Here is a 12500-nt window from a genome sequence, read left to right as displayed (position 1 = left end):
ATCTGATAAGAGCATAGCATGATATAAATTACAAACTGGCAACAATGCTAGTGTGTATTCTAATATATGGACAAAGATATGTCCATCGAGGTATGCAGATTGCAGTGATGAAATAAAAGAGTCTTTATCATGGTCATTGCAATGCACATTAGATGAGAACCATAATGGTCTCTTGTTTTTGTTGATAAGCAGATGTAAAAGTGCTCTAAGTAGTTAAGTCTATTTTACAAGTAAAATGTCCATTAAATTAAACAGACATAACAAAAATTAATGAATACATGAGTTAAATTAAATAAAAATGACACCATTAAATTTTGCGACATTTGGGTTGCCATAGCTAAATCACCACTTTTGTTTGCTTAGCATGAAAACCAATGTGTTACTGTACTGTGACTTGGACGCTTTCATCAGATCTTGTACCAGTGTTCTAAGTTAAGGTTTTCTTTGAGTGTCAAGAAAATTTTGCTTGACTGTCTTGCTTTATTGGGATTTAAACTGTACCAATACAGTGTTATGAGATGCTGTGCAATAACCTTACAGCATTGTCTGCCTTTAATTGATTCTTATTGATCTTCTGTGTTACATGTAACATACATGTAGTGTGGGCAGCACTTTAAACTATCAGAAAGCTAAGAAGAAGTTTCTTTGGCTTTTGATTAAAGGACTACCATGAAAATTTTGCATATCCTTGGCAATGAATTATTTCTTAATATTAATTTTGTATTGTAAGTTTGATCTTTGGTTTAATTAAAACAGATTTGGATAAGAGAAGGCTGATATACCTGGCTTACTGCCTACAGGAGGAAGTAAACCTTGTTATGAAAAACACAACCAAGTAAGAAAAAGCTTATCTTTGCTGTCATGTGAACTCAGACATGATAATCATCTTTTCTGTCAGAAATTGTAACAGTAGTTCTTTATTCTTTCCTCTGCATTCCTCATCGTTTTCAATGCTTAGGGGATGGCACATTGCGACATGCAGCTGGAAGGGATAAGTACTAATGTGAGCCTGCAAAGTGTGGTGCAAACCACAGCAGAGGTGATGTTGGTGTCTAAGGGGCTGCACCCAACCTGCTATGTGCAATGCAAAGTGGCAGGTTTGCACCGATACACTGTACCTGTCGTCCAGCTTTATTGAAAAACAGGGCAGGGAAGGGTGGGAGAACTAAAGAATAACTTATGCAAAGAAAGCCTACAAGACACAGTAGCATGTGCGCAATGTGGCGACAATTGAGCATTGAATGTGGTCGATCTGATAAGAGCATACATGTAGCATGATATAAATTACAAACTCACAATAATGCTGGCATGTGGTTAGCAGTAGAACTTTGATTGCCTTTGGCAGGTGGTGATCAATTTTTCCTCATTACTGGCTAGTGGTCAGCGATCATCTATCTCGTGCCTCATCTTGCATCATGTGCACATTGCACCTTTGTCTTTCATCCAGCAGAGTGTTTTGTATGTTAGTTGTGTGTTCTAGACTTACAGCCGTTCCTTGCCCACCCATCCCTCTTTTGGTTGTTGTTTAGTATCCTGTAGTTTTTAAGCCATTGACTTCTGAACCACCCCCCACTTCCAAGTAAAATCGTCTAGCGTTAGAGTAAAATCTATTAAGTCTCACTCCCAGGGGTCAGTGGGTAAATAAGAACTTCTTATTTATTTCATAGCTACTGTTGGCTTTATTATGTACTTTTTTACATTCTTCATCTTCCACTGAATTCCCTTCAGTGTGACCGGTCCCGAGTTGTGATGGCGCTGTACATCTAGGGGCTTGTGGCTGGGTTGTGTTCACTGTCGGCCATGTGGGCAGTTGAAATATATTCAAGAAAGAGAATCAGACGTGTTCATTGAACACACCACATTTTATTTGTCCTACATTAACTTATGTGGTCAGATACAAATTAGCGTGACATCCTAGTTATATAACCACAAGATGGATAGACTTCAGTGGTCAAGTGGGGAGGGGCTGGGGTTAAAGGGCTGTTGAAGGCCACAACAAAATTCTGCTTTTTCTGTCTCAGAGGAAAAGTAACACCATCACAGTTGATATTGAACTTGATCAACTACAGAAGTGAAAACAAGCAAAGATGTAACATGCTCTTACTAATGTTAGTGGTAAGTTTAAGTTTCAAGCTAATTTTGTAACCAGTGTGCTGCATCACTGTGGTGTTCAGGTACAGTGTACATGTAGTCCTTTTGTAAGACGTACAATGCTTCGTATGATGTTTCGGAGCCAGTCCTGCTTTCTAGCAACTGTTGGTAAGGCCATGTTCTTGTAAACTATGTCCTTTCAACTTACATACTTTGAATCCTTAACAGGCATCTCTGGAGTTTTCCATTCCATCAGTGCTTGTTCAGCAAACTCTAGATGTTGCAAGACTGCGAAAGATAAGGTAATGAGATTATTACTGTTTATGTAGTGCATCTCTCCTGCTAAATTGTCTTTGGCAAAGTTTTATAAATAAACAAATAAAAAATAAAGAGAACATGATTATTTCATTCTTCCTCTTTTGGAAACTAAATTGCCCTGTCCATGCAAGGAAAATGACATTCCCAAATGTCATTGCAAGATACTCTGGGAATTTAAAGTGTGGATTTGCAATTTTCATATTGGGTTTGGAATCACGTTTTCCAAGGCATCCAAACTGGAAGAGTGGATTAACTAATGGTGGTGGTGGTGATAATCCAGTCCAGTGAGACCTCAGTCTGTAGACTACAATCCCAGGGCTTTTCATTTTAAAGACACTTGGCAAGTTGGCTAACTGTAAACATGACTTTGCCATGACTGGGCCACGACTTTGTTTGCATGTTGACTAGAGAATTTCATTTATTAAAGATTAAAAAGAGCAGTACCTGGTCACAAAACCAGCCTGACTGGCATAAAGGAAAGCCTTCAGTTTACTCAGAGTCCTCTCTAGGTGACCTATGCACTTGGATTCCTTTTTCAAAGTCATAAGTTATCATTGCTTGATTTTTTTAGTGAAATCTTACATACTTGCCAATAAAATATAAATCAATTATTGCTCCAGATGAGCTTTTTTATTCATACATTAAATGCACTCCTGCAAACCTAATTTATTGACACAAGCCCTAATTGAGTTTCAAATGGGTACCATCTGAAAAAATTATTGTCTTTGTTAATAATTGTAAAAGTTTATTAAATTGCAGAAATATAGATACAATGGACTTGTTCATGCTATCACGGGAAGTCAGATGTCGAGTACTGTCCTTGCTTTTGAGTGCAGTAAAGATAGAACGTGATCAGCAAATTGTGAGTGACATTATTATTAAAGGTTCCAGCATGTTGGAGTTTTTGCATGTGTTGTGTCATGTAGAATGATGTGAAGCCAATGTTTATTAATTTTTTTCCCTACATGCATGTCCATGGGAAATTTGCATGCTACAGGTTATAGCTGAACATTAAATTTAGCCAACATTGTCTGTTCTTTTGGCCCCATAAATAAATAAAATTCAACTTAGCTACACAAAGTGTTGATTAACTATGTTACAATGAAAATGAAAGCTTCAGTCTTGGGACAGATGCTTCTCATTTGTCTACCGCTCCACATGAGATGTCCTGAGAGAAAGATACCAGTAAAACTCAATGTTGTTTCATTAGACTGACTTTGTGAGGGGTTTTATTTAGGGAAAGGCACCTGTCAAATTGTCCTGTTTTGATCATTATTTTTATTATCCTATTTGATTGTGTTCTGGCTTAATTGGAATGCTGCAAACTCCAGATTTTTCAAAATTAAGCCCCACCCTGAATTTTAGCGGAAACTTTTCTGTGCTGGACACTTCTTTCAAGGCGAGACATGGCGCAAGGGCATAAGTTGGAGGGAGATAAACAAACTAAATTTTTCCCAAAGCTTGTCAATGGCATCTCTTTTCATCATAGCTAATGTATACCCGGCAGAATTAAGTATTTGTGATAATTAGTGTATGTTTATTGTTTTTTTGTAAGGGTGGTGGCTTGTACAACAGGTTGTATTTATGTCTGTATGACCTTGTCGCTGATCTTGTAAGACTGGCTAATGGAGACAGCATATCAAAGTAAGGAATCTAAGGACATGTTCTTTTTAAACTAATCTGTATTTTGTAATTCTGGTTTAGAAATATGCCAAAAAATAGGTTGAAGAATAGTTTTCATGATGCATTCTTGACCCATCTTTTTGTAGGCCTATCTTGTAAATTTTCCGAAGAAAAGGCTTTATCATACTGAGTTCCTGAGCTATTTAGTGACCGTTCTGCAACCCATGACAGACCTGGTACAGCACAATATCCTTTGCCTGTCCACGCAGTTTGGATAATGTTTTTGGCATTATCCCATATACACTAGTTAGACTTCAAAGCCTCTAAACACAAGCTCTTAATAAACTCCTTTGATCTAGGTCTTAACCCTTGTATCTATATATGTCCCCCTTTAGGCTTTTTTGTTACTTTTGCCTTGTAAATATTTCAACAGTATTGTGTACCTTGTGTACTTTCCTTATGTCTTGATGGGCTTGCACTCACTTTTCAAATTGCATGCAAAAGAAACAGACTTGCATTTTGCACACAACACAATAGTTGCTGAAATTTCCAGGACTGGTATAACTTTCATTCTCAAATAACAAAACTAGCCATTCATATAATCATTCTTCTTATTGTCACTGAGAATAATTTTTATTTCACAATTAGGTATCAGGCTACAAGAAAAAAACTGGATGTTAGGTGTGTTGGTAATTAAATTATACTTTACTACATTTGTGTACTTTTGAAGAAAGTGCCCCTGGCATCACCTACACTACCAAGGCATTTACTGGTAATTTGATTTGGACACCATTACTATAGAGCCTATAAATACGTAATTATTTATTGTCTTGTTTTTGACCTTCAAGAGTGCTTAGCAAACTGGTTTTATTTAAGTACATGCAGTGGTGAATTATGCATTGTTTGAGCACAGTACCCAGATATGCAGACAATGGTTTTGTTCCGAAGGAATTTTGGGAGAACAGTGTTAACCCTTTCACTCCTGTGGGGTTCCCCATTGACGAGTAAAATCTATAAGCGTCACTCTTGGGAGTGAAAGGGTTAATGGGGACATTCAGTTTTTGAGTGAATCTAGCTGTTGTTAACCCTTTCACTCCTGTGGGGTTCCCCATTGACCAGTAAAATCTATAAGCGTCACGCTTGGGAGTGAAAGGGTTAATGGGGACATAGTTTTTGAGTGAATCTAGCTGTTGTTAACCCTTTCACTCCTGTGGGGTTCCCCATTGACGAGTAAAATCGTCTGACGTTAGACAGAGTAAAATCTATACGTGTCACTCTTGGGAGTGAAAGGGTTAAGATACCATATGATAATAGTTATTATAATTATCCCTTTTCTTTAGGAAAGCTGCTTACAGGTGTTTGTTAGCATCAGAAGTGCTTCAGCTACTTTGTATTGTCCCTGTCTTCTTTGAAATCATTGGAAAAGACCCTGGTAAGTCAGTTGTTTTGAAAAACATTTTGTTTTCAACAGCTGCAATGCACTTAATAGAATCAAAGCTGTTGATCCTCTGAAACTGCTCTTATTACATGTATCTCTAAAGGTTTATTTGCATGATTTTTTATCTTATTTTGCCCCTGATAGCCAGAAATTCAGATGCTTCTTGCACTCTAAAGTTGCTTAAGGTTGACTCAGTTCTGTTGCAATTTTATTTATTTACATTGTATAGATTCCATTAAGCAATTAACTACAAACATTAGCAACACAACACAATAAAGCTCAACATGCTAACAAGGTGTCTACTCAAAATAAAAACAGAAGTAGTATTACTGGTAATAACATACAAATAAGTGGAGGGCACAAAAATACGTGATCTGCAACGAGGGCAGACTTTTTTCCTGGTTTAAAATCTTTCGCCATGGAATTTTGAACAGTCATTGCTGGGCAACTTTTAGTAATTATAGTGTATTAGACTGGAAATGATTCTTGACCAGAAACTGTTTTATAGGATATCCCATGATAGACTCTGTTCGTTGCGTGTGTGGAGTACCATGGTGCTCAATTGAGTTTAGTGGTTATGTTCTTTGGAAATATCCTGTAACATTGAGGCTAGTGTTTATTGAGAGACATATTTCATAGCGGTAACTCTTCAATTAATTGGCAAGGTGATCTTCTGATCAAAGTTGGTTTTACAGCTGTACAAACAAAGCGTGAGTCACAGAGCTCCAATATACCGATGACAACTTTACCATGGCCCATAAACTTGAAGACCTTCAGAACTCAGCGGACAACTTCGCTTATGCCTACACATGCTACGGACTCACCATCAGTGTAGCAAAGACCAAGGTCCTTCTGCAGCCTATCTTGACCATCAACCACTTCCTGAGGCCAAAGTTGGCATCAATGGATCAGATCTGGAGAATGTTAATGAATTCTCATTCCTTGGCAGTGTATTAACCTTAAAAAGGACATCAACAATCGGATCAAGGCCGCCCATGCTTCATATGGAAATCTCTTTGATAGAGTCGTCAGTAATTCTGGGTTGAACCTAAAAACCAAACTCATGGTCTACTGAACTGTAGTCATTTCTTCCCTATTGTATGCAAAGCATGGGTCTTCTACCAAAGAGACATCTTAACACCTGAATGATTCCACCTATCCAAACTTCGTCAAATTCTGCAAATCAAGTGGCAAGACCAAATGTATTACTAACAATGATAGTCCTCAAGCTCATTCAAGCAGATACAGAAAGCCTAGAAGCCATGATTACCAGACATAGACCAGAGCACCTGGACATCCTGCCCAAATACTACACTCCCACCTTCCCAAACAAATCCTCTTCTCTGAACTTGCATCTTGCAAAAGACCACAAGGTGCCCCAAAATATGCTGCAAAGACCAGCTCAAGGCTACACCTTGAAGAGGACCAAAATCAGCCCGGCCGGTTGAGAGATGGAAGCTGCAGAAAGAAATCCTTGGAAAAGGACTCTTTATGAAAAAACAGCAGTTTTTGAGAACAACAAAAGGCAGCATGAAGAGAGTTAAGAGGGAAACAAGAACTCATAACCCTGTGAACCTCCTACATGTGTACCATTTCATGCTTTGGTTGCAGCCAACTTTTCTATGTGAACATTGGACTAATATCACATCAAAGAAAGTGTCGATAAGCAAACCATACTTGGCTGTGACATAAGGTATAAGGTGTTACAGGACCTGGTTAAACTGAGAACCCTGTTGAGTGTTGAAATTAGTAACAAACCTTTCATGGTAGAATCTGAAGAGCTGTTTTCTGAGAAATGTGTGGATTTGGTGTAAATCAAGAGGGAGGTGTCCAAGAAAAAAAAGTTGTGGATGCACTTAGGTCTTTCTTGTAGATTGAGGTCACTCCTGGTGCAGGTGGAAACAAAGCTATTGTACTCATTGATATGGATACCATAGACTCTTAATTTTTTGGTATACTTATTTGTTTCGGTTACCATGAAATCCTATAGATCGTCTCCTATGAAAACCGCTTAGCTCAGCCAAGACAGTCAATTAAGGTAAACTCCATCAAGCTACAACTTGGCTAGGATATAGGGTAATAATAATAATAATAATAATAATAATAATAATAATAATAATAATAATAATAAATTATTATTAAATTTTTTTTCTTAGTTTTTTTTTTATTATAATTTATTGACCATAAACTCTTCAATACAAGAATAAGTGATTGTATTTGGTGTAACTTAATCAAATTATTGTAATTAAAAATATATTTTACATGCTGTCTTTGTGCTCAATCCTCTTTTAAAATCTTCAACCAAAAAAATATACTAACTCAAGATTATTATTATAAACTGACAAATAAAGGAAAAAAAATTATTGTTTATTGTTGTTGTTATTGTTATTAAGTAACCAGTACTATCCTCTTTAAGCCATTCACTCCTTGGGTGCCCCAGGACACCCACAGTTGACAAGTAAAATTGTCTGGCGTTAAATGAGGCTAAATATCATTTAGGCAAATTTAAAACCAAGCCAATGCAGCAGTTTTTTCTGTGATATTTTTGGGGACTCCAGGGAGGTTTGCAGGTGCATTGCTATGTGTGCTTTGGCTTGAGTCACCTTGTGGCTTACTCGCTTGCTTTTCCCTTTCTCCCTCCAATGTTTTAGGGTTAAGTATGCATTCCACACACCGGTCTCACTGATGTGTTGACGTGTGCCATGGGAGGTAGACTATAACGTGGTTGCCATGGGGACCTCCTTGCTGCTGAGGAGAGTGCTCCTCCTCTCTTGCAACCTTTATGGCACCTATTGGTGTAGTGTTTTAAACAGAGTAAAGTCTGTGGTCTCATTCCCAGGAGTCAATGGGTTAATATTAGCCACACTGTCATCCTCGTCCTCATCACAAGCTTATATATACTCCTGTAAACAGTTATTCTGGTATACAAAACTAAAGCAAATATGTGCAGCTTTAGTGCTGTGAGCCTGTAACAACTTTACTTCTTACAACTTAAAACAGAAAGATATCTTTTATTTGTTTCAGGTGTCTTGGACCTGATCATAACAGCCACTAGAGATTGTGGAATTGGTGAAAAGATGAAAGCCTTAAGCTGGAAAGCTCAGTCTGAGGGGGTAAACATCTGTCATCTCTAAAAAAATCTTTAACCCTTTCACTGTCAAGATCTGAATGTCAATTCATACATTGTGCCATACAATGCTTTTGATGTCAGTCATAGGAATTTAGTGTAATTTACTGGTATATCTAGAAAAAAATCCCAGGTGATAAATTTCATTATTCTAATGTCACCAGTCTGCCTGACAGTGTAATTAACATGTGAGGAGAAAATTTACATCAATCACTCTTGGGCTAAAGTAGAACACAAGGCAAGCATTCCCTTGCACTGTTTGAAGTCTTGGTTATTCAGTCACAAAATGAAAAATAACTTGGTGATGCTTGGGAACAAACCATTTCGCATCAGTTAAATTTACAGTGATGATCATTATGTTTGGAAAACAGTGGACTTGTTGCTGTAAACATGTCTTTGATATCCACTTACAAATCACTTGCTTTTGTGCCAACAACATTGCTCCTGAGGAGCATGTCTTATCAAAGTTTCTTATTCAGTTAATGTATTCTTATTCAGGTAATGTATCCAACATTGGATCCACCATTATGACACCACTGAAATTTAAAGTGATCAATTTCAGAAAACATTAGGAGACCTAACTGGTACTGAAACTGCTCTGTTTCTCTGTGGGAACACTTTCTCTAAAATTTATCTGGAGTGGTGCCTTTAAATGTTTTCATTTAAAAAGTTCATTTATTGTTATTATGGACAGTTTAATCAAACAATGAGGAGAGCATGGTACAATAATTTTGTCCATAAAAATATGGAAAATAACAGAAGTACAATGTATATGATTGTACACTGGAAAGCAAATTTATGTTTTTAATATTAATTTTCTACACGATAGTCTTTGTTTAAGCTTCCCTTTGCGAAGTGCTCAAACATGGCTCTTGCTGGAAGACTCTGTGTTGACATATATTAATGTACTTAGGCAGAGTTTTAATTCGTTACCTTCTAAACAGCTGATTTTTTTTCACCTTTAAAAGGGAGGGAAGAGTGAGGCAGCCGCAGATATTGCTGATTATCTTCTTACCTGCATTTATGATACCATCCCTGCAGTTTCAGGTGATATTCTGTCATTAGTCAAGTTTTCTTTTCCTTGTCATAAAATGAGTGCACAATTAATGCAAAGAGATTAGTCTATAAAAGTGCACACAACCTCATTTTTTGATTGGTAAAGATGATCTCTTTCTACACCTATACCAAACCAATTTTGCCTCTTCTTTTGATTATAACCTCTTAAAGGTTAGCAATTTTACCAGTCATCATTAAATTTTGATTCCTAAACAGGCAGGCGTGAGGCATTTATCTGTTCAGGGAGGGCATCGTGAAATGTTTTGCAACGGTTAATCATTTGAAAATGAAGGAGCAGAGCAGGTTTTGGTACCCCTTTTTCTTTTGTTGTGGGGCAAGTGACTTCCAGGTTTGTTTATTTTGTGCCAAATTGTCCTGCCCAGTTAAAGTAGAATCTCAAGGCTAAGAAAGGCAATAGTGTACTTTGATGTTGAGGTTTAATATTAATGATTGCATGTACATGTTGAGAACTTATTTTACATGTACAGGTGAATTTTGAAACACTTTTTATTGTATTAAGCTGTTGTAATGAGTGTGTAACAACTGTGCAAGAAATCAACATTTAGTCACAGAGGATGAGGTGATGTTGGGTGTACCCTCTATGGCTGAATTATTGCAAGCTCATTGACCACAGTTAGTAGGCTGACTTGTGTGTTCCTGAAATGAATGTGTCGGCAGGGAATTGAAACACAGAAATGCATGGGTTCATCAACTGAGTTGATATGGTAAATTGCCCACTGTAAAGAATTATTACAAAACTGTTGTTTCAATTAAGCGTTTGCCCTTCATCAGAGCACAAACCCATTCCTTGCTTGTTCCTACATGTAGTTTTCTTAACTATCTGTATCTTGAGAAGAAAATTAATATGGTATTAGGGATTACTATTAAGGTCTTGTCACTTAAACAGTGTCATGAAGGTTGGTCTATAATTTAGGGCGAAGGAACAAGAAAGATCAAACACTCTGGAAAGAGGAACTGGAACACGAGAATGCTCAAATGCATCAACCGAGCTATGTTATAACCGTAAGTTGACAATCAGATCTTTTTCTTCCGTTTAGGATAAGATTTTCCTTCAGTCATGTGGTAAATGTGATGACAATGATCTAGATCTTGGCATCTTTGTTTGCTGCTTTGATGGTTACCAAGCTTCAAAACCAGTTCCCTCTATTAATAAACTATGCACAAAGGATAAGAGATAGATAGAGCACCAGTTGATTGATCTTACCAGAGAAGAGAAGCTTATAGAGTAAAAAAGCAGCACTTTCGCATCCATCATTAAAGAACGTAGCTAAGTAATTGTTTGCAAAAATTTGGTTTTATCAAGGGAGTTGATAATATAAATTGACCATTGTACAGAGATTCTAAAAGCTGACGTTTGAAGCATTAGCCCTTCTTCAGAGCGAATCGAGGAATTATGGGTTGTGTGTAGTTTTTATAGTGGAGTAGGAGCTACGCTATTGGTGGTAACATGGCAACGTGAAAAATAGGAATACATTAGTTAAATGAAAAGCGTTTGTGAATACCATGGGGATTAAGGGTGCTGATTTGGAAGAGGAATTTTTGTTCTTGGATTCGCTCTGACGAAAGGCTAACGCTCGAAACGTCAGCTTTTAAGATCTCTGTATGCTTGTCAATTTAAGTAATTGTCTGGTTTGGCTTGGAACCTACATAACCTCCCATTCTGAAGCCTGGTTCGGTTAATAAAAGAAGGCACCAATCTGTTGAACAGAAGTTTGTGAGTCTGATTCATCGGTCTGATCAACATTCAGGGTCTTAAAATAACAGTTACTTTATTATTTTATTTACTGAGAAGAAAGTGCTGCCCTCAGCAAGTGCAAAGTATTTGACTTTGCAGTCCTTTCAGACAAGGAGGATAAACCATGGGCCTCATCTCATCTCATTTCCCTCATTATTTGTAAACAGCCATGTTTGACACTACAGAACCCACACACTGAAAAGAGTTAATAATTAATTTAATAAGAGGCATGTGATTCTCGCATTTGTGGTGTGGCTTTGATCAAGCCCATCTAATAACTCAGATCCTGGGGGCCAAATGTTAGAAAATAATATTGTTATAAATGGATGTGCATAGACATCATATGTAATAAATAAAGACAATACAAGTTGTGATGCATTACCTAACCCGTGGGTTTTTTTAACCCATTGACTCCCAGGGGTTTGCCATTGATGAGTAAAATCGTCTGGCGTTAGACAGAGTAAAATACTAAGTCTGGCCGGTTTAGGCCGGTTTGGACGTCAAAGGGTTAATGGGGACATTGTCTTCTTTTATTAATGCAGTCTAAGTGGCTTGTGAAGACATCTAAGAAAGAAAGACCACAGTCCTGTGTAGGATCAGTCTGGTCAAAGCTTCAGAGGTTTGTCACACCGATATGAAAACTCAGACATATTAGTCATTTCAATTGTATTTAGCAATTTAGAGCAGTAATTGGGAACACTGAAAAGAAATCAAGTCAAGTCTTATCAAATCATAGGTTGGTTTTTGTGGAGAAGGGAATAGCAGAGAAGAGAACCAATAAGCTCAACCCATTTGTGAAGCAAAGTCTGGGTATTGAACTTTGGCCACATTGGTGGGAGGTGAGTATTCTCACCATTGTGCCATCCCTTTCCCTCTAATGCAGCAGTGTAGTCTCATTTGCAAATTTGTGCATTATGGTGCATATTTTTTCACATTGCTAATAAGTCTAACTCTTTCAGTATTTCAAAAATTAGAATCATTAGATTAGAAAATACGAAAGAATTTGGTCCTTACACGCTGTATAACCAGAGTTTGTAGGTATCAAAAAATAGAGTTATCTTCCTCTGTTATTTTAAGTAGTATGAAAAGAA

The 12500-nt window shown here is 37.3% G+C and overlaps 1 protein-coding gene across 1 annotated transcript in view; it reads left to right on the top strand.

Annotated features, from left to right (window-relative positions):
* LOC138023037 (uncharacterized) overlaps positions 1-12500 on the top strand; it is a 45721-nt gene that overhangs the window by 22940 nt on the left and 10281 nt on the right. The window contains exons 9-19 of the mRNA XM_068870071.1: positions 757-835; positions 2022-2115; positions 2320-2393; positions 3169-3271; positions 3965-4053; positions 4681-4713; positions 5373-5464; positions 8495-8583; positions 9566-9644; positions 10588-10676; positions 11952-12028. Coding sequence (XP_068726172.1) covers positions 757-835; positions 2022-2115; positions 2320-2393; positions 3169-3271; positions 3965-4053; positions 4681-4713; positions 5373-5464; positions 8495-8583; positions 9566-9644; positions 10588-10676; positions 11952-12028 — 898 coding nt within the window. The remainder of the gene's footprint in view (positions 1-756; positions 836-2021; positions 2116-2319; positions 2394-3168; positions 3272-3964; positions 4054-4680; positions 4714-5372; positions 5465-8494; positions 8584-9565; positions 9645-10587; positions 10677-11951; positions 12029-12500) is intronic.

This window comes from Montipora capricornis, chromosome 11 (genome assembly GCF_036669925.1).
Source record: "Montipora capricornis isolate CH-2021 chromosome 11, ASM3666992v2, whole genome shotgun sequence".
NCBI classification, from domain to species: Eukaryota; Metazoa; Cnidaria; class Anthozoa; order Scleractinia; family Acroporidae; genus Montipora; species Montipora capricornis.
Note: the sequence above shows the minus strand (reverse complement) of the source record. Positions and strands in the feature narration are given on the sequence as shown.